Source organism: Dysidea avara, chromosome 8 (genome assembly GCF_963678975.1).
Source record: "Dysidea avara chromosome 8, odDysAvar1.4, whole genome shotgun sequence".
In the NCBI taxonomy this organism is placed as follows: domain Eukaryota; kingdom Metazoa; phylum Porifera; class Demospongiae; order Dictyoceratida; family Dysideidae; genus Dysidea; species Dysidea avara.
Window position 1 is genome coordinate 25,882,244 of NC_089279.1, and position 22,452 is coordinate 25,904,695.

General features: G+C 38.0%; 3 protein-coding genes across 5 annotated transcripts in view; 2 read left to right on the forward strand and 1 right to left on the reverse strand.

The window, feature by feature from the left end:
* Window positions 1–201: 201 nt before the first annotated feature.
* Window positions 202–4,800, reverse strand: LOC136262726 (protein phosphatase 1 regulatory subunit 12A-like). Its single transcript, XM_066057104.1, has 2 exons — window positions 3,429–4,800; window positions 202–474 (listed from the first exon to the last, which is right to left on the reverse strand). The coding sequence occupies exons 1-2, from the start codon at window positions 4,637–4,639 to the stop codon at window positions 270–272; spliced, it is 1,416 nt and encodes a 471-aa protein (XP_065913176.1). The 5' UTR covers window positions 4,640–4,800; the 3' UTR covers window positions 202–269.
* On the forward strand, window positions 4,713–19,377 carry LOC136262725 (nephrocystin-4-like). Of its 2 annotated transcripts, none has more exons than XM_066057102.1 (38): window positions 4,713–4,852; window positions 4,945–5,091; window positions 5,889–5,955; window positions 7,246–7,336; window positions 7,526–7,584; window positions 7,636–7,803; window positions 7,850–7,902; window positions 8,099–8,179; window positions 8,246–8,296; window positions 8,550–8,762; window positions 8,883–9,053; window positions 9,332–9,385; window positions 9,438–9,536; window positions 9,674–9,726; window positions 9,827–9,863; window positions 9,912–10,024; window positions 10,554–10,730; window positions 11,186–11,387; window positions 11,484–11,630; window positions 12,020–12,121; window positions 12,342–12,429; window positions 12,492–12,548; window positions 12,751–12,871; window positions 13,128–13,191; window positions 13,308–13,354; window positions 13,402–13,569; window positions 14,186–14,244; window positions 14,487–14,605; window positions 14,786–14,812; window positions 15,047–15,197; window positions 15,818–15,885; window positions 17,411–17,499; window positions 17,545–17,604; window positions 17,906–18,017; window positions 18,154–18,262; window positions 18,310–18,428; window positions 18,687–18,782; window positions 19,214–19,377. In XM_066057102.1, the coding sequence occupies exons 1-38, from the start codon at window positions 4,775–4,777 to the stop codon at window positions 19,352–19,354; spliced, it is 3,858 nt and encodes a 1,285-aa protein (XP_065913174.1). In that variant the 5' UTR covers window positions 4,713–4,774; the 3' UTR covers window positions 19,355–19,377. The 2 variants fall into 2 exon arrangements, with proteins under 2 accessions (XP_065913174.1, XP_065913175.1); XM_066057103.1 differs by having other exon boundaries at window positions 18,710–18,782.
* Window positions 19,378–21,108: 1,731 nt separating this feature from the next.
* The window catches only part of LOC136262727 (uncharacterized), a 37,237-nt gene continuing 35,893 nt past the window's right edge, over window positions 21,109–22,452 (forward strand). For both annotated transcript variants that reach the window (XM_066057105.1, XM_066057106.1), the window contains exon 1: window positions 21,109–21,224. In XM_066057105.1, the coding sequence (XP_065913177.1) occupies window positions 21,209–21,224 (16 nt within the window). In that variant the 5' untranslated portion in view covers window positions 21,109–21,208. The remainder of the gene's footprint in view (window positions 21,225–22,452) is intronic.

The following is a 22,452-nucleotide window of genomic DNA, read 5'->3' on the forward strand; positions in this document are numbered from 1 at the left end:
CCTCCATTATCCGAATACCTGTGTGCCAGCTGAATCACAAAAGTGTTCAGATAAATGAAGCCCATTGATTTATATACAGAGCTCTGATGAACTACTCTAATAGAACATACATCTGTTGACAAAATATCCTAATAGAACAATCACCACTGCTGTTTGGATAATCGAGGGTTCGGATGACCGAAGTTCGGATAATCAAGGTCCTACTGTATACAGTAATTTATGAGGTGCTTAATAACACATACTGGAAATTATGTATACTATATAGCTATTTAAAATGACACAGTGTGAGGTATGTTTTTTGTCCTTAACCATTTATCATAAGCTTGTCCTGATCTTTCCTTCTTCTTCACTGCAGCCTCAAGTTGCTGAGCTTGTAACAACAACTGTGATGTCTTTTTCTCCTTCGTAAGCTTCTCCTCTTGTTTTAGTTTCACCTCCAGCCACTCCTGAAAACTCACAGTTTTCTTCACTCCACTACACAAATCAGATCACATTTAGTTATATTGTAGATCACCCAAACTAGACCATGTCAACATTATGTTGTACTACATCAATGTATACAATGGAGGCTAGTTGGAATTCAGTTTTCAGTACCACTGATAATTAAGGTGTACTGAATACTAAAAGACTACCAATGTCTGGATTATACACATATCCACTTTTAAGTGTCAATATATGTAAGCTCTACTGCACAATAAGTATGTGACCCGCTGAGCGAAAACTGGCTGGTATAGCAAAAATTTATTTCAATAAAAATGCATTGAAATATAGTGGGTAAAAATAAGGGTGCATGCTACATAAAAAAATTATGCATGTTTTAATAGCATTGAAGCTCAAATCAATAAAACCTATATACATCAGATTCTCCTTTTCATGGGAAATAAGAAAATCTGGCACGTAAGTTATGGGTGCTTATTTACAATGTGGTAGAAATAAAGTCTACCGTCATCATTTCAATATTGGAATGGCCTTCTTTGTCTGCACAGAGACATACAAGGAAAACACTACATGTTGATCTATTTGCCAGTTCATGGTGAACATGCTGAGTCTAACGCTATCTTCATAGCTTGTTTCAGTCGTGAGCTATGATCAATTATATAAGTGCTGGTAATTTTGTTGCTGTACAAATCAAATTTATTCCTGTTCCAACTGTCTATCGCTATAACTCCAAGGCTATTCATCACAAAAAGCTGAAACTTTGGCTGTCTGCTCCTTTGTTACTATAGATAATCGCTGCCATTCTCACATACTCTGAAGCCTCAAATCCAAATTCATCAAATTTACAAACTGTGTATCACACTCTATGGTTTGTCGTTACCTCTCAAACCTTTTCAGGAAAGGGCTCACTCACTTCACTGAAATATCCTTTTTGTTTGATAGGAACTCTTATGCTATACTAACTCACTGCTTGCATGCCATTGTCTAAACACATAGACACTTGTAATATGGAGAATTAAAATAACCTGAGGTGATATCAATAAATACCAAGGTGCAGCTGAGGTAATTACTGTCACCAAGAGTTCATAATATATTCACTGAGGAGAGTGTCCTACTCTCATGTACCCCAGTAGAAGGGTGTATCATGAAGTTATGATGTAACGACAAGATGTTGTGGTTTGTGATGCACGAGCAGCCATAAAAGTGCTAGAATCGTTAGTGCCATTCCACACTCGCAACGCTCAGGATAGACTTATTCGTGAATGGCCTGGCAAGAAATGCCTACGCAATTGTCTAATCTAAACCCATGGAGACACGCTTGTAGTTTTGGTGAGAAATGCTGAAAGCTAGAGTTAGTTCAGTTGCTAGCAACGTTGTTAGGCATGCGTTCAATCGATATTATGTTCAATTAATGACATCAATAATTATACAAAGAGAAATGGAAGAATTTGGAAGCGTTATGTCATAACTTCACGATACACCCTTCTACAGGAGTATACGAGATGAGTATATACATACTAGTATATTAAAAATTATAAATTTAAAAATGAAGTAGGTTTTAAGATATAAAAAGTAGTGAAACAAGAGATGAACAATGGTAGCTATTACAGCATAGCTCAGTGGGAAATCCCTACTTTGGAATTGAACACAAAATAATTGTTATACCATGCCAAAGTAGGGATTTAACACTGAGCTATGCTGTAATAGCTACCATTGTTCATCTCTTGTTTCACTACTTTTTATAGCTTGAAACCCTACTTCATTTTTAAATTTATAATTTTTAATATACTAGTTTGTTTGGTTTTTTTGTTAAAGCATACAGCTAGCTATAAACACGTGACTGTTTTATTAGGGTGACTGCCGTACTAGAGTATCTCTAGTCAGCCTGCAAAGATGTGCTTGCCCCCAAAAGGGGTGTGGTCATTGTGGTTTTGATCGATTATTAGACTAGAGTATCTCGAATCAGCCTACCAACTTGAGGGTGTGTGGTCACAAATACAGCTAGCGTAAAAGGGGCGTGATCATCGTGGTCTCAATCGATAGATCGATAATACGTAGAATAAAGAATGGGCGTGACTTTGTTACCTATTGTGGAGTACTGATACCTCCGTAAAGTCGGTGACCGTACAGTAGCGTAGTCTAAGTGCCTTAAATAATTTTGTGGTGTCTATTATGCTGCTTAAAGAAAGTGTTGATATGGAAAATTAATGCCTTGGTATGGTTTTGTTGGATGAAGAAGAAGACAAGCAGCCTGACTGAAGATAAAAGAAAAGACAAGGCGCACAGGGCGTACACTCGTCGGAAACCCAAAAGGCACATCCCACTGGTGAGTTTGTTGTTGTGGTGTAAAATGGTGACTGTGCACTGCTTCGTTTGAGCTCTAGGCTTGCGACTGTGGTCAGTGAGTGAGACGAAATTTCGAGTTTTGACAATTTTTTAAAATTCTATATCCGGCTGCCAGTAAGTGTTTTCTTCTTTTTAACGCTACATTTGATGTTAGATGGACTAATATTATTCCGTAAAGGTGATTTTTGTCACGTAAGAAGTTTCTAAGCTGGTTTTTAAAGGCAGTATTTTTGGTGGCACGCGTCACTTTTGATGCAAACCCTACTTAAACAGTGCTACCGTACTGTTTGATATTATGAACTCTTGTTGTCACCTATGGTTTTTTAATCCTCAAAGACACGTATTACAAGTGTCTAACTATATTACACAGGGACTCTTGAGAGGGCTGAAGTCTCTAAGTACAGGGAATCAGAATACTGACATCAATACAGTAGACTAGAGTTTCCATGAACTCAAGTAATGATACAGTATTCAAATAAGTGAATTGTTTGGTAGAGATTTACCAGGCACAGATGACAATAAGTCTAACCTGTACACACTACTGCACTAACATACAATTCTCATGCAGTACTTTTAGTGCTACCATGTCCATGTATATGTAAATATTCATACACTACACTAGTAGTACAATGAAGGACACTCACCCATCCACAGATTTAACAGTAGCAATAGGAGTTGGAGAAGGGAAGTGCAACTTTTCCGCATATCCAGTCGGATTAGCAACTGATCTAGGCCTCAGACGAGATGATGATGGATTAGAATATCTCAAGATATCATGAGTAGGTGGAATAAACTCCTGAGCTCTGATAGGATCAAACCAACCATAATCAAAATATATACGATCATCACTATCATCACTGTCTGAGTCACTAGAATAATATTCTACAGCACCACGACGTGGCATGAATTGTGGAGATGAGGATGCAATAGATGCTGTCAAAGAATGATCCTCTGGGGTCTTCCTAGCAAGTTTTTCTAACAATGCTCTCTGTTTGTCTTTGTCAAATCTACGTACCTCAGTTACGTTGATGCTATTGGGTAACTGTGCCATGTACAGCTGTGACTGGGGACCATGCATCCATGTCCTTAGAGAAGAGTCAAATGACATGTGAGTCCTCCTACATGCTACGTCCCTAGCTTTGTGGGCATCATATTCAGTTTTCCTTTCTGTATCAATCTTATACTTTTGGTAGTTCCATTCACAAAAGTTTAAGCTCTGTTCACATTTCTTTTTGCCATACAATCGAGCAATGTCAAAAGGTGTTCGTCCATTTTGATCCTTGATTTGAATATCACACCCTTGATCTAGTAAGATACACAATACTGCCCAGTGGCCCTTACGTGCTGCGGCATGTAATACAGTCCAGCCAGTAGGACTTCTTGCATTGATCCCAAGAGGACATTTCTTTATCAATTCAGCTACCAGCCTAAAGTGACCTCTATGGGATGCAATGTACAGAGCGACCCATGCAAAGTGTCTCTTGTCATAGAATTCTCCCTCGAAGGCCTGCACCACATGTAAACATTTTAAAATGTTTCCTTTATAAGTTTCTTTAAGTAAAGCAGCCCACAGCCTCCAAGGTTTGACTGTTAAAGTAGCGTTAGCTACAACATCATTGTCCGCCATTGAAGTCATGTCATCAAGGGCTGCATCATCCAGGTATGTGAGGTAGTACATCTCTGGCAATAACCCCACCTCGTGTTCTATCCTGCATTTCAGCTCGTGCACTTTTAACTTGTGGAAAATACCAGGTAGCTGAATCTTAGCGCCGTCAAAAGGAATCTCCAGAAATACGTCAAAGTAGTTTCTTTTCGGTGGAGTCTTAAACTTCGCTGGACTTCGTGAAGTACTCATTCTTACGCAAACTACAAACCTTATCTCCTTTACACAATCCTCGACACAATCTGCTCAGTACGTCAACTCTTGGAAACCACTATCGCCTAGTATCCATGGTAACAGTGAGGGTACCAGAGTGGCAAGGCGCTAATTATGTCCTCTACGAAATACTTCAAACTAACGTACGAAAACCTCGAGGGTTATAAAAACTTGCTAACAAGAAAACTACAGGTATTTTTATACTTGGTTAAGGTAGTTTTTCTATATAAAGCACAGCATTGTTTACACGCGTTAAACAAATAGCATACTCCATTCTCCTCTAGGATGCAGCCCCCACATCATCCTACTACCTACAGTGTTGTATTGTTAATGTGGCTAGTAAGCAGTTTGTGGGCAGGATGGCACCCACTGCACCGATCCCTCTAGTGGCTAGTCTACAGGCTGGAGTAGTGCAGTGTAGCATCAGAGAGGTGTGTACCTGTGTTACATTACTGTTGTCGCACAGCAAGCCTGCGAACTTGTTTAAACATATAGGTACAAATCCTAGTTTAAAGCTACAATTTGTAGCCACGCACTTTGATTTAAGGGCTGGTATAATAAAAATTGTGATGATGCTTTGTAGAATTTGTATGCTATACTGTATAGTAAAAACTTTGGCGAATAGCATTACAATCGCCAAAGTTTATGTGCCAATTATTTTTAGCAATCACATGAGCAGATTAGCTATGTTGAAAGGATGGGTATTGAAGTATCATGACAGGTATTTCCAAGCCTTCCCTTCAATTGTCGCAAGGTCCATTGTCCCCCAAGAGTCCATGAAAATCCAATCATTGCTCTCGACATTACAAGAACCAGCGAACAATGCTTACACTTGTATGGTAGCTACCACTCAAATGCCAACATTGCTACGCGAAAATGCAAGCAATTAAAAGGCTTGCTAATTAAGGGGTATAGTAGCTGTTTTCATCATGAGTCGTCATCCCTCAATGCGAGGGATAAAGACTCGCAGTTGAAATGGCTGCTACGCCCCTTAATTGGAAAGTTGTGTAATTGCTTGTACTTGCGTGTAGCAATGTTGTATTCGGGTGGTACAGTACGTAGTAGCTAAAAAAAATTCACGTGGACCTCATTTGCCAAAGTTTTTTTCGTCAAGTTTGCAGTAGTGGGTTTTCGCCAAACCTTTTTACCACTAAAGTTTTTTACTATGCGGTATGTGTGTGTTTTGTAAATGTGTAGGCCTTGTGGTCATTGGTTGTATATTTCACAGTGTGCATATTTCTACTCGGAACACAAAGGAGAACTACATGTGTTGATTGTTGAGTTAGTAGCATCAGGTATGGTACATCAATGTATGTAGTTGTTCAGAGTGATATCCCATTCCATCTCGTGTTACATGTACGTATGTAATTTTGAAGTGAAGGGTTTCCTTGGGTGCAAGCACTCAAGTATTATACATACTATCTATTCAGCAATAGTGACAGTGGCCCTTAACCTACTTAGAGTGTTTTAGTGTGCACAGTATCAGTTGTATATATGTGACTGTCTCAGCGAAAACCTGTCTATTCGCACAAGCATGCGTTTTGAGAAAGAAAAAAAATATTTAAAAAAGGTGAATTTACGCATATTACAAAAATAATTATGCAAGTTTTAATTGAGCCATTACTCAGGAAAGAAAGTCTTATACACCATCTTATTTGCCTACTCATGGGGAGATTGAAAATCTTTGTTTCATATCTGTAGCCCCGATGGTTTGCGTGTCACGTACATTTGTTAACAATGCGGTAGATGTAAACAAAACCGTAGCCGTTTTTTCAGTAACACCGCCTTCATACACCTATTCACAAGTGACTGCAGGGCTAAAACTATACCTTGGTTGATCTGCCAATTAGGGATGAGCAATACTACCGTTTTAGCGATATATCGCGATATTTTGAAAATATCGATATCGCGATATTTTGTTATTAGCTATCGTGATACCATGCCTGTACATTACTGTCATTAAAAATCCATTTGTTATGCAGTAGTTGGCTAAGAATCCTTGTAAATGATAAAGTCCACCCATCTGGTTTCCCCTGCAGAGAGGTGTGAACACCATAACAACCTCAAAGCATGTGTTACAATAACTGTTACTGTAAACAAGGATGATAGTGGCTAGTTTGCTATCACCTATAAGGACTTCCTGCAGGAATGCTGAGCAATACATTATGTGGCACCAGCTATGATTGACTTATTTGTAAGTATCGTGAACTATTCAGTATCGTGAATAGTGGCTTTAGTATCGATCGTAATACTAAAATGGCAGTATCGCTCAGCCCTACTGCCAATCCATGATGAACATTCTAAGCCAAATCTGAACTCTGTAGACTAATCCAAACGGAAGTTATGGCTGCGAATGTAGATGCCCGTAGTTTATTTTTAGTATAGTCACTATACAAATCAATTTCCTTGCTCTCTCTACTGTCTAGCACTGTAATTCCAAAACTACTCACCATAATCGACTGAAACTTTGGTGAACCATTCCTTGAACAATGCAGATAATGCTGAGAAAATAAAAAGAAATTCGGAAGTTGTGTGAACTAGACGGGTTTTTGCTGAGATGGTCACATAATTATGTGCATTTTTAGTGAATGAAGAAGAGCAGAGGTCACTAGGCTGGAGCTATTTTAAAGTATTTGAGTCATCCAAGTCATCCACTTATAACAGAGATATTGTCAGGTACTACTACACTGTGCGTGTGTATAAGACTTTAATTTGGTCACATGTTAGTAATAATAATGTGGTTATACAACCATAACGTAGGCTTACATAGCACCAGCTTCTGCCTGTTACACCATAGATGTACGTCCAGTACACTTTATCAGTTAGGTTGTTACATCATGTACTGTGTGCTCTTGTTATCAACAGGTTACCATTATATGAGGGAAGTCCCAGAGTGTTGTTCGCCCTATCAGATCCCTTCAATGGTACACACCACACATACAATGGGGAATAATAATATTCAGATGTCTACACAGTCCCTACAGCTGGTAGCCAATCATTCAGCACCATTCCAGGGTGTATACTATCCATCATTGTTGAGCCACACCCACCCCTACAGAAGGTTGTACATTTATTCCATGCGTATGTTGTCATGACAACTGATGATGTCATACCTGGAGTGATAGACTCTAGTACTCAAGATGGTATGTTGATGTGACCTATTACACTATGGTATTGTGTGTATTTTAGATATTCTCAGTAAACCAAAACTATCCAAGACCTTGACTGCTTCACTAGACAAAGTAAGTGTAACCATCATAGCATAGAAATGAAGTTGAACCTTTATGTATTTTTATGCATACCTTTTTTGGTCCTTTCGGTTTACATAATTATGCAGCATTTTTGCAGCCTTGAACTGTTTGTATGTTAATCTTTCATAAGCTATGTTATGCCCAAACTATTTGTGTGCTTATCATGTGATCATATCATTCACTACAGTTATCAATACCGCTACTACCATCAGTGGAGGAGTATGAAGTGCAGCTACTACAGTGTCTGTATGAAGATCTGTCAGCTAATGTAGGGAATATATCACATGTATAACACATGTATAACAATGGGTTGATATATGTTCTGTTTTTATAGGGTGTAGAATTGCCAATCAACAATCTGATGATTAAGGAAAGAAGATTAAAGGTGCGTACAGACCCATCCATTAAGTATGTTTTCGTAGATAGAGAATTAGGTGTGTGTATGTGCTGTAGGCATAGAAGTAACTTAAAACTTTCCTTATCTATGCCTTTCATGTCTCTTGTAACTAACTAACTCACACCCAATGCATGGCACAGACATATAATAGCAATTTACATACAGTTTATAGTCATTTCATTGGTAAGTATTTTTCAAAAGAACTTTGAGAATTCTGTGTATTGTTGAAATCTTACCCTAGATTGGAGTACACAATGGATGGTGTTATGTTCACCCACCACATCTGCTCTACTTGGAACGGGATTTCCTCCAGGCTAGTCGGCACATGAGCAGCAGTGTTAACCGTCAAATGCTAGTTTTGAGAGGTTCACTGGAGCTAACAGAATTAGTGGATAATCCTCACTATGTGATCATAATGGAACTGGAGTATCTGGTGAACTGGGGAAGTGCTGAGGTGAATATATGTGTATCTGTGGCTCCGCGGAGACACGTACCTAGTAATGATTTCATGCACATTGCACACATACAGTATAGAAGACAAGTGTTACTGTGTTATTGTCCATTATCATCACAGGCTGTTGGTAGTACTGTTGTGGTGATAGGCTGGGCAGTGTGGCAGTTATTTGACAAGTGTTATAATCAGTGGCAGTCTAGTGGACTAGCTAATGTGGTACTAACCCTCAAGGCTGGACCAGGCTATAAGCCTCCCATTGTGCCTGCTTCTGCTTGGAATACTTGTTATCGGGTGTGTTTGTGTGTATGTGTTTGTTGTGTGTGTGTGCGTGTGTGTGTACGTACGTACGTACGTATGTGCGTGTATGTGTCTTTGTGTTCTAGCGTGTGTGCTGCTGATGTTCGTGTTACAGACCTGATACCATATCACTTGTTAATGGTGTGGCCCCCTGTCTCTGACTGTGTAGTGGGTGTGAGAGTGTGTCTGTTTGTCTGTGAGATGCTGTTGTGTCAATGAAGTTTTACTACATATACATACATATATGGCTACACATATGCCATTCTCCTCAGACTGGCCTAAGAGATCTTGGCAAGGTATCCTTCAGGTTCTACACAGACCACAAGGTACAGTCAACACAATCACATAACAACATGTCATCATAATATGATGTTATAGTTGGTAACACCACAACACCACCCCACCATCACAGCCACAACTACACCAGCCTCCCTACCTGCCTCCTCTGTCAACTTGACCCCTCCACCATCTGATGAAGTATGTGTACATATTGTGTAGTGTATGTACATATGTGCAATAGTTGACAATGCCCATTTCGGTTGCATGTTTACTTGTTTACAAGTGGGAATACATAACATTTTGTGATCACTCCACATGTATATATGTTTTAATAGGAAGTGGATGGAGATAGTAGACGTGATACCCCATTACACAAGTCACATGTGAAGTGAGTAACAATATTGATTGGTGTTCACACACACGCACGCACACACACACATATGCACATGTACACAGTTCTTTAATACACAGTCTTCTCTCATACACAGGACAATGGAGTATGGTACTCAGACACTTCCAGTAGAGGTAGTATAACAATCACTACTAACCATTATCACATGTACACTGTTATAGCCCCAGCCCAACCCTACATTAGTCACTACAGGATCACAACGCCCACCACACCTCACTAATAATGATACCATTAGTATTACTGACCGTATCATTGGGACTCATCCTGGAGGAAGGTATGTATATTGGCACACCTTGTTGTATGTACTGACATGTTCATATATCTACACTGCTGTGTATACCTTACAATGGAGCTTGCTTATAAGCAGTGTATAATGTTTTACACCATAAGCTACGTACTTATTCCTTAGTTAGTACATACATGGATTTTAAAAGGACATGATATAGCAGTGTCTGTATTTTAGTCTTGTAAGTGAGACATGGATTGTAATGGTGAGCTGAGGTTTGTATGCTATATATAGAGTAGTTGTATGGAGCAAATAGTAGATAGAGAGTCAAAGGACTCTATGATTTGATCTTGCTGTTTAAACGTTATTGTCTATGCCACCTTTAGATCAATATTACAGATTTTGTTAATACGAAGTTCATTCTATGTGTAGATGCAAATTTACAAAAAAAAAAAATTTTTTTCCAAATTAAAATGCACTAGACTTACAATGAAAGTACAGTACATTTGTACATAGCTTAGTCCACTGTGCTTTCTAAGGTGTCATGTACTACATATTGGTTGTGAATTTCTGTTAGGGGGAAGATCTCCAAGCCGATAACTGCAGTCCTAAACAGTGTTGGCTACCCCTCACTGTTTGAAGGGAGGACACTGGCTGATCATAGTGATAACTATACTGCCATTAGTCTTAGTAAAGAACTACTGGAGCCATTGAGAGACAGCAAGATTGTGTTCCAGTTCCTGGCACTCTCCCTGTATGTATGTGTATGTTTGTACTGTAGCACAGATGATTCCACACTCCTTATCATCCTATCATAATTCCATATTCCGTACCATCTTACTATAATTGTTAACCCTTTGCTAGCCAATAGCTGTAATGGAGCAAATAAGGAAGCAGTTTGTCAATTGAGGGAGAACGTTATCAAATAGGAATATATAGCTTAGCACCATTATCCCTTCAAAGTATATACTATCCTTAAGGAGCAATTGTTGCCCTGGAGAATACTTAGTCCTTAAAGCTCTACTGGTTTCAATTAATTCAGTAGTATTAGACCAACTGAAATCAAATTCAATAGCATCTATAGATCTATCTCTGCAGTAAATTCCATACAGATATCCTGAACTTATAGCTTACATATATAGAACATATCAAGAACCTAACCAAGCTGATGTCCATGATACTAGCATCCTTTTGATGTTTATATTACAGGTTACCATCCAATAGTGGTCACCACGCTGCAGATACACTACCTACTCATCTTATGATCAGTACACAGTTCTACCAACAAGCTCCCAGCTCCACCCACCGGCTATCCCTACAGCGGCATTCCTCTAGTCATCCATATCCTTTAAGTGGTGACATTTTGGTAGTGACCACTGGAGGCAACAAATCTACAACTCCTGGAGCTGTGGTGTGTATGTGTGTGTGTGTTGTGTGTGTTGTGTGTGTGTGATATGGATTGTTCAATTATACCACATGTAACTTCCCACTCCCTACTTTGTTGTAGTTACAGTACTCAGTCAATGAGGAGTTGTATGGGGACCAGTCTGGTTATTGTCATCTCATCCATCACCTTTATCATCACTACCTACCAGTGGACCTGTGGGATGGTGACTCTCTGTGTTTACTAGGATCAGCACTGCTACCACTAAGGGTAACATCACCTGTACTGTATATACTGTATAGTGATATTGTGTGTAAGATATAGAACATTTGAAATATTCACATGTAAATGATATATGCATGATGAAACAACAAGAACCATGATGAAAACATTTTTATGTACATTCCCAGTAAGTTTTTTTCCGTGAATTACAGAATATAAAATTGTATTAAATACATATGACCTGTCAATGAAATGTATATGTAAGAATCTACTAACATTGTTTGGATTACTAGGAATGTAACAATTATTTCATGATATGGATGAATAATCTATAAGTGTAACGTGTATCATATTATATTCAATGTGTGTTGCAATGTGAGTGATTGAACCCAGCAGGTTGTAGTGTACGTAACTTGTCACATATCTTTTCTTCATAGTACTTACTCAGACAGTCACACAGTGATGGGGTACAGAGCACACTTGGTGTGGATATATTAGCTACTGATTATGATCACAATGACTCTACTGATATCACCGTGGTATGGGAATGTGATATGTAGTATGGAGTACACTTTACAGGCCTTGAAGTGTACAGTAACTGTTATTACTCTAAACTGAAGCACTGTAGCCAGCCCATTAAGTACATTGTTATATAGTAGCATATTGATGCATTAACATTATTACTGTTGTATTTTGCCTGCTCAATCTCACCTGACTGCTCTATTAGAGTACATTGAAAGTGACTATCTGTTTATCCAGCACGTAGACCAGAAGGAGCGTTGTGTACAGGAGACCAGTCACAAGTGTATAGGACAACTCTATGTGAGGATGGCTAACATTTCAACTGGTATGTAACTAACACCATACACACAATACTGTACTCGCCTCAACTTGTGCGTACTCCGTCAGCACCTTTTACTGGTAGTTTACAGTTGCTGCCTCGTGGTCCCCATAAGAAGCAAAGAAGTGAGTTCTGCAATATGGAAACCTTAGGAGAGTAGTTTCATTATAACATATTGTGTAGTTCTGTTATGGAGTGTGAGGTTTTCTGTATATAGATGTATGATCTTTACTCTTAGTACCTTATTGGAATTGAGATTGCACCAGTTTTCTACTATGTGTAATATATGTGTTCTGTAGATCACATGTTTTAAATGTTCTTCTTTAGCCTCCAGTGTTAGGGTAAGGAAGTTAACAGAGGAACACCCTGAAGTGTTGTCACTACTAAAGAATAACAGACAGGGTACTACTACCAACATGGAAGACAAAGAGAATCTTTCTCACGAAAGGTACCCCTGCAGAACTAATAGCAATACTCTGTGTGTGTAATACATGCTAACAGTAGGTATTCATGCCTTTTAAAGTAATAGAGTTAAGTTGTACTTGGTTTGTTTTTAAAAAAATTCATGTCCTCTCTATTATGGACTATTGTTTTTGTACTGTGGCTTATATTGATGTCCCTACCTACACTATATATAGAGAGAGATATAAAAATCATTCTAAAATGTAATACACTAAAATTGGTACATCTACGTATGTTTGTAGGAAGCTGGCTAGAATGGAGGCAGTGCGTAAATTCCGTGCCAGCCAGAGAAGCAGTGAATTGCAGGTACGTAAGTAGAATGTATACACATACTCACATACACTCACTCACAAACACGTTTGAAGTACCTGTTCATACATTACTCATAAAAATGGTAAAGTTGTATATTCTATTTTTGCTAGTTTGATAATTTGTTGGACGATAATCTTCAAACTATTCATACCTTCCGGTAAGTAGTCAGCTCATGACCTCATCATATTGTTACCATGGTTACAGGTTAAAAGTCCAGCCCACAGAAATCAGCCACACCCTCAACAAGGCGATAACTTCACATGTACACATCACAGCTCATGTGATCCAGACCACATTCTTTGAGCATAAAATAGCCAACCCTTTTGACACAGTAGTTACCATGGTTATAGAGTGGAATCATCCCAGCTTGAAGTGAGTGCATCAAATTCCCATGTGTTGGTATAATGTAGTACGGTGCATTTGAGTGGATTACTGCGTACAATTTATGTTAAAATGTACAATGTGAAAATTTAATGGAAATCTGGTGCAAACCTGTGGAAATAAAATGTGTATCAAAAACTTTTCTGGAATCATTTTATCACACTTCAGTTCCGATGGCCCAAATAAATTCGATTACCTTTGTCCTTGTGGTAGTTGTGTCAACAGTCAACCCGTCATGAACTTTGATCACCTGCAGCTATATTAGTAACTTATAGTTTAATAGGTTACTCACTGTAATTCTTATGTAAATAGAATTATTATAATTACTTTTAATTTTGGGCACTGACACAGGATGCCAGTGTGCCATCAGAGCGTTATCAAATCAATTATTTGTTATTGTAATACATGCACACCTCTGTACATTTTTGCACTGAAAAGCATTAATAAATAATAAATAAATAAATTACACAACTGATTAGTGTGTGGATGGTAATATTGTATTGATTTGGTGTGACCATGAAAATGGCATCCCTCTGTAAAGGCTTTTTTGTTTGCTTACTGTTGCTTGTACACTCATTATAGTTGTATCATTTCAATTCTCCACCAGGGTGGTCACTGATGCTCATGAATGGAGACAACTAAAGGACATACACAATAGTGACACAGGTAACAACTCCATTACACTATTCAGTACAGTGATACCCCTCTAGTACAGTACCATTGTACAACCAATAATGTTAACACCTTGGTAATTATGTACGTAGAACATTTGTTCACATGATCCTGATTCTATGTACATTTAGACCCACCCACTAATAAAGGTACTACAACATGTTCCCAAGATGTCAATAATAGAAGGGGTTCACCAACACTTCACTCATACTGTATTATACACATACTCTCCACAGTTATCCACAGAGACTTATTCACTACACAACAACACTCATCCTCCCCCACAATACACATGAACCCAATGGAAGTGGTACAGGTACCATTCAAGTATTGTTGTTTGGAAATCCCACCTGTGGTGAGTGTACCGGTGTACGTACATGTATGGTGTGTGTGTATGTGTGTGTGTACAGTATTTTATCATGTGCCTACATTAGTTCTGCATGCCTACACATTTAAATTCTTAATCTTATGTGTGTTCTATGCATACTATGAACATGTCCATGCAATATAATTTAGTTGCTTTGTGTTCTTTCAGCCGCTGGGCAGTTCTGAAGACATAAAGGTACTCTCATGTGTTACTGCAATATTGAAATGTATTATTTATTCAAGAATTAAAGCTTGGCTAGCAATTCAGCAATTTTAGGATTTTTACTGTTTTTACATTCACATGCAGTTTTTGTAAGTACTGTGAATGCTTGATCCTCATGAAAAATCAGCAAGTTTATATTGGAATCTTTCATACATACATTCCTGATTGAAAATCTCTATCACATACATACACACATACACTCCACAGGTCACATTCATCACATCAGGTGGTCAGTTAATGTCACTACTGATGGTCACTGTTACACATCATCCACCATCTGTGGATCACTTCCTGCATGTGTTCCATTCTGACCATGCCCCAATGAATAAGAAGCTCTTCATAACCACCTCCTCAACTGGTTAGTATACTTAATACTCTGTAGTATGTGTACCAGCTATTTGTCTTTTATTGCTTGAAAGTTTGTATTATGTTCAGTGTTGCACCATTAATCAGATTGGTTATCAGTAAAACCATATATCGGCTGTGTTTTTTGTATATCGGTATCCATGATGAAAAAAGCATATATGTATTTATTTAGAAATGCATGCTCATGTGCACCAAATGATGTTTACAAATGTATTGAGTTGCATTTTCCTGTATTATAATGTTGTTATTATTGATTCAGTGTGCTATCAGCTGTTTTTTAGCAATGCTGCTGCTCTAAATTGATCCTTCACAATCAAGTTTCTAATAAAAATTGCTACAAGATAGACTTGCTGTGTTATATTAGATTGGCTACGTTTATCGGTTTGAAAATGTTATCCAGCATCGGGTATCGGAATATCGGCAAAGTCTCATATCGGTGCAGCACTAGATAGACAAGTGTGCATTCACCTGGACTGGTAGTACATATTTTTCAATGAAATAAATGCCATCAAATGTGGACACCCCAATAATGAGGACACTAGCCTATGGTCCTGTTTGGTCTGGTGTCTGGAATATACCTACTTGTATACTGTACATCTTCTCTCCTTGTAGATCAACAGGCTAAACCTGTATGTGTAGCATGTAGTGGAGGACAAGTAACTTGTGAGATGTTACCACAAGTAAGTGTGTATGTACGTACGTATGTATGAGTTTGAGTGTGCAATAAGGAGTTTTATCTGTCTGCCTGCTGTTTTCATGTTTCATAGAATTTGTAGCGTTTGAAGTATACAGTTTACCTTACAACTGGTGATGTATCTCCTGACATAAATGTGTTAACTACATTCAATGGTATTACATTACTACAACTCCTATTTATACACTACATTACCAACTATTTAATACTTAAAAATGAAAGACTGCTCTATTAGAGAGTTTTAAAATTGTTTTGTCATAAATCACAAATAGTTGTACTGAGAGCTAATTGATGTGTACAGACAGCTTTATTGATCAACCAGTAGCTTATCTAGCTAATGAAATCCATACAAGTGCAAATTATATTCATATGGTTATAAGTGTCATTTAGTCTGGACTATGTCGCCACTATTATCTTAAACAAGATTCATAGTTGCAATGAATTCATTAGCCCACTTGGTACTACTAATAACACCCCGTTCACACTACCCTCTAACCCGGGTAGAGCACGGCACGGCTTGAAACAAACTGGAGTGTGAATCAATCGAGCCGTGCCGAACTGGGTCCAGCATGGCACGACAAGGAGAGGTGGGCTGGCACGGGTTGGCCCTGAGTTGACTCAGGATAGCATACAGTCTGAACGTATTCCGAGCTGGCCAAGTCAGGTTAACAATATAACTTGTTTCTGTTGGCCACACAGCAAGTATATTCTATGTTCTAAAACTGTTCTTCAAAATGGCTATGACGTACCGTAGTTCTAGTAGACTTTGTGACAATTACGCTCGAACGACGTGTTAATAATCCTGGAGAAAGGAGCATCCACTAGCTTAAACATGGTGTCTCTAACATTGTACGGCTTATTTCAGCTGGTTCTACACTTCCTTGCTACAATTCTAGTGTCTTTTTATTAAGCGCCTAAATAATCAAAAGCTCATGCGCTTCTCTTAGCTAATTATTATTCGGCGCTCGCACTATCGAGCTCGTGTCAGATGCAGTAGTGTGAACAAGTGCCAACCCGAGTTCAATAACCCGAGTTGAAAACACTCTGGCTAACCCGGGATAGTGTGAACGGGGTGTAATACTCTAAATGTCAAAGCCTGCAATTATTCTTTGAAGGATTGCTGTGCGCTGTAACAAAAATAAATCTAAAAATGGGTGACTGCTTTATTAGAGTAACTCAAAATAATTGTGCTCATATCAGTAGCAGTTATACACTTACAATAACTTTTTTGCTTTGACGTATTGAGTGGTTAGATGGCTGTTTATCTAGCTAATGGAATCCCTACAATTGTAAACTATATTCACACCGCTACTGGCGACACGTGACTTCTATAATGTGATTCATTATTAAAGGAAGTTTATTAGTCCCTATGATGTATATAGCACTGTACTAAGTGTTTCTGCTTAAAAGTAGTCTTGAAAATGCTCTGTATAGTACCAAATCCATAATGACTGTATTCACTGACTCTAATAGAGCATTCACCAAATTCGCAAAATTGTTATGTTATGTAGGTGAATAAGACTTCTCCACAGTCTGTCATAATGAGGACTACATTAGAGCCAACCCCAGCAATACTAGACTACTATCTCACCTTCTACAGGTAACAGTATTGATACCCTATAATATGCACTATTGTACCTCATAGGGATCAGTACTACTTGGACCCCATTTCAGTATGGAAGGTCATGGTGCATTCTGTACACAGGTAAATGCAATCATGTATATATATATGTACAGTTGAACTTGTTAACATGGACACTTGAAAATAAGGGTACCCACATGACTCAGACACTTAGTTGAGGTCCCATAATACATAGTCCTTCATATACCTATAGAAGGTACCAATGTGTCTACAATGATATGTGCATAGTTTTCTCTATATGATATTGCTATTGAGGCCTTTTATGTTGTGTATGTATGTATGTATATATGTATGTATGTATGAGCGTATGTATGTACGTATGTATGTACACTTGTTACTAATTTTGTGCTTTTTGCTGACTCAGGGTGAATATAACAGGGACGCAAGGACAGACAGACTACGCCAAGTTGAATATGAAAAGTCAACACAATTGTCAAAGTATTCGGCTTGCATCTTCCCACCCCGAAGCACTACAGGTTACTACCAATAACATACTATACATCCATAAATACTTGTTTGTAATAATATTGAAATGATGCCTTGCTGCTACCAATCAATTTATACTGTTTTGCGTGTGTACTATGAATATAATTTTTTTAAAAATACTTGCAGGTGTCTCCCAAAGCAATCACTCATCCTGACACTTTTAGTACTCAAGATGTCCACCTGTTATTGAGACCAAGAACTACTGGGGTGTTCACTTGTATGGTTTCTGCTATTGGTATGTCTTGCGTGTGACTGGCAGAGCTCATGTGTTCTTGTCGTTAGATCCTGTAGACTATACCTTATTGGAGGTGTGGCTAGTGACATGCACATGTAAGGAACCGACCATCACTAAGAAGTTAAAGACTAATTTACCACCTTCTTATAAAAAACCAATTGTAAAGGTATACAAGAATATCATAATATATACTGTATAATAGACTGTGCAAAGTACTGTGGTTTATCAGACCAATTTATGTGTATGAAGACACTTTTAAAAATACATATGTATGTGAATTTTTCCAGTGTCCTTATTTCCATTGCAAGTTCCACTGTGTAGTACAGCTATTGTACCACTGTAAGATTGGGTTTTTAATTGCAGGAATATTTTTACTCCACTGTAAATCCTTGCATTTCATAATTATGATCTTTGTGTCATTTAGATCATTTCAATCACTAATTCTAGTCCAACATCAAAACAGTTCCATATTTTCACCGATAAACCAGATGTGTTAAGAGTGGTTACACCAGTTGTAGAGGTGAGTTAGATGTTAATCCAGATGGGTAGGACACGCGCACGTGTATTAGTAAAAGAATTTGCTACGTCACAAAACATTTTATGTGAGCCCAATGGATCCTGTAGAAAATACTGATAGCAGGGATCACTGGGGATTAAAGGTTTACAATGATGTGAGTTTTGCAACTAAAAACAGTTCCATTACGGAGACACTAGACTTATAGTAGTAATGACGGATGGCAGTCACGGACTTCCCATGATGAGTTACAGTAATCCTTTAACGACCATACACACAATCATTTATGCCTAATATATCATCGTGAACACGAACAAGAAGTGCATTTTTATAAAATACTTTGTAGTAGCACTTTTATAATGTCATAGTACATATATACGTGCGCGTGTCCCCCTGATGTTAATCACTCATCAGCCATACTCCATATTGGTATGTAGGTACCTGGTAAAGAGAGAGCTTCACTTGAACTACACTTCCTGCCACAAGCAAAGAACAAGTCCAGTGTTAAGAGAGTGTTAGTGTTTGTAAATGACAAAAGAGATTTGACAGTAGAATGTTTTCAACTTCAATGTACATGATAATTTTAATGCAACTCATGTTACATATACAGGTAGGGCATTTAGTGGGAGTATGTATGTCTGTGTATGTGTAATACAGTATAGAATTGATAGTTTTGTTATACAGTGAAACCCTACTTAGTGATTACCTCTTTAACAAGACCTTCTCATTATAGTGGCCTCCTTTGGTATAGTCTTACTGGTACAGTAAAAATACAAAATTTAAAGATTTCCTATTGTTATAAATTAAAAGCATATACACCTGGTGTCTACATAGTCTGGCTACAAGATTTATCAATAAATCATCTATAGGTTTAATATACACAAACTCAATCAGCTACAATGACCATAATCGTCACAAAGATTCCCTACCAATTGTACTGCTTGTTATGCTTGGTATTGAAAAGATGGTGAAAACATGCCAATGTACGGATTTTCTCAATGCCAAGTAGGGATATAGCTACCATCATATCTTGTTTCACTACTTTTTATTGTTGGAACCCTACATCATTTAATTTTTATTGCACTCAATAGGGATAATAAGAAGTAGTGAAATGAAGGAGGTTGCCTACACCTAAAAATATTTTATTAATCCCTACTTCAATTTGTACCCATGATTGAACTATAGGGACTAGTGTAGGTGGCCTCCTTTATTTCACTTTTTATTTGTTTGATTCCTAATCAAATAAATTCCTTATGTTCCTTTGTACCTGTTTGTTTCCTTTTTGCAACACTATTATGACTGGTGAACCTGTGGATACCACTTTAGAAGAAATAATGGCACCAGTTTTAGTGTGAGTGCATACCAACTAAATCAATTACTGAATAGTGGAGTGGCCATTATGCTTTGTCTTCAGCTATGTTCAGCAGTATTACAAATGGAGGACACTACAAGAAGGACCTCTACAATCAATTCAGTCGTAACAGAAAACTTGTACACAAATAAGTCCATGAAGCATACATTGTATGTACTGTGGTATGCAAAAAGGAACTTGTCATGCTGTGAATAGTGAAAAAATAAAGCCCGTAGCTTATCCGTTATTAAGTTATGCTTGCTGAAAGTATACGAATCAGTAAAATTCCACTGAATATATAAATATAAATGTCATATAGTGGCTACCCATTGGAAGCATTACAGGTCATACTGAATGCACTTTTGGACTTGGTTGTACTTAACCTGCAACTGGAAATCCTGCCAAGGCACCATGAAGGTATTGTGAAGCTGGTTTCTAGTCAATATTGTTTTATTATCAAATTTGTCAAGACAGGGCCTGCACAATTAAGGGTGCTTCTCAAGTTACAAGAAAAGAAGACACTCACACAAACAACTACAGTAGAAATGAACAAAAGGCTATAATGTTATATAAGATTATAAACTGCCAAGTTGATATAAATGCTGACAATCTTCTTATTCCTAACCCTGACATCTACCACACCAGAGGACACAATAAAAGATTTATCATAGATACCAATGACAAGGATTGACTCTTACAAATTTTCTTTTTTTCCATCCGCTATTAAAATTTGGAATTCCTTACCCCAACATGTGATCAACTCGACAGAGATTGAACAATTCAAGCACAACCTGGTCTAGAGACTGTTTAATTGTGTAGCTATGATTGTAATTGTACTATTGTTTCTTTTGTGCACTACACTCTTCTTGAGGTCTGCACAATACAACAAAATAATAATAACTACATAACTAGTCAAATACAAAGATGATGATATACAGAGCCAGACACATAGAACTTCCAAATATAGCAAACACGCATGCACAACCTCCTTCGCACGAATTTGTAAGAAGCGACGATACCTTGTGCAAAAGGCTCCACTTCGGAGTCGACACGATCGAATCTAGGACGAGGATTCATCGATATGGAAGCTATCAAAGGTATTTATTGTGTGTATATGCGAGGTATATATATCGTAAATCAAGAACGTTTTCTTAGCCGGCGGCCAATCCGAGGGCGTATCACTATAAGGCCACTACATTGAGATAACTTGTTTCTCATCAACTTCTCATAGAGTAACACATGTGGGCGGGCGGGTTATCTCATTATTGCACAAGCAATAGCATATTTGTACAAAACCAGTATAATAATCCTTTATTTTAGATTATTGGCAGGGTGCACACTGAGGGTAAAACTCCAAGTGCACATAAAGTTTGACTTCAGTAACAATCAAGTCCTTTATGTGAGTTCCACCAGTCTTGGGGTCATGTACCATACCCCAGTACAGCAGCAGCAGTGTTAGAACGTGTAGGCTGGTCAGTCTTATTAGGGGGAGGGGCTGTGCAAGCTGGTGGCAACACTAAAGCTACTATGACTCTTAGATATGATGGCCCTGCACATAGGACATGCAGGTCACTCCACTCCGGCAAGTCACAGGCGAGGCGTACGCGTACTACATGATATAGCCAGACTTTGACTGGGTGAGCAAGCCATTCAGTCATGCAACACGTACACATGCCCACCTTCTCAACAAAACCCGACATGTTCGCACATCATTCGAATTTATTTTTATTTCAGTTCTATAGCCTTCATTATTTTCTCAGCATAATCTGCAGTACGTGCCCAAGGAATGGATCACCAAAGTTTAGTTTTGGAATTATAGTGCTAGACAGTAGGAAGAGCAAAATAATTGATTTGTACAGCAACTATACTGAAAATAAACTACAGGCACTTCCATTCGCAGCCATAACTTCCGTTTGGATTAGTCTACAATGTTGCAATTTGGATTAACATGTTTACCATGGATTAGCAAATCAGCCAAGATATAGTGTTAGCCCTGTAGCCTCTTATGCATATGGGTATGAAGAGGCAGTTTAATTGAAGAAATGACGATGATCTTGCTTACGTTTACTGCATCATAAACAAATGCACAAGACACGCACACCATTGGGGCTACAGAAACTAAAAGATTTTTGAACTCCCCATGAGCAGGCGAATAAGATAGTGTATAATTTTAATCTATTTGAGTCTTCTTTATCTGAGTAATGCTCCAATAAAAACTTGCATGTTTTTTGTAGCACGTATAATTATTTTTACAATTTTTATTTATTTCGATTTTCTTAATATGCATGTTTGTGCGAACAAGTCAGGTTTTTGCTGAGACGGTCA

Coding starts and splice junctions, on each gene's coding strand:
- LOC136262726 (XM_066057104.1), bottom strand. CDS start 4,639: ATGAGTACTTCACGAAGTCCAGCGAAGTTTAAGACTCCACCGAAAAGA. Junction 475..3,428: donor ACTGTTAAATCTGTGGATGG/GTGAGTGTCCTT, acceptor TGATTTGTGTAG/TGGAGTGAAGAAAACTGTGA.
- LOC136262725 (XM_066057102.1), top strand. CDS start 4,775: ATGTCCTCTACGAAATACTTCAAACTAACGTACGAAAACCTCGAGGGT. Junction 7,804..7,849: donor AGACTCTAGTACTCAAGATG/GTATGTTGATGT, acceptor TGTGTATTTTAG/ATATTCTCAGTAAACCAAAA. Junction 17,605..17,905: donor ATGGTGCATTCTGTACACAG/GTAAATGCAATC, acceptor TTGCTGACTCAG/GGTGAATATAACAGGGACGC.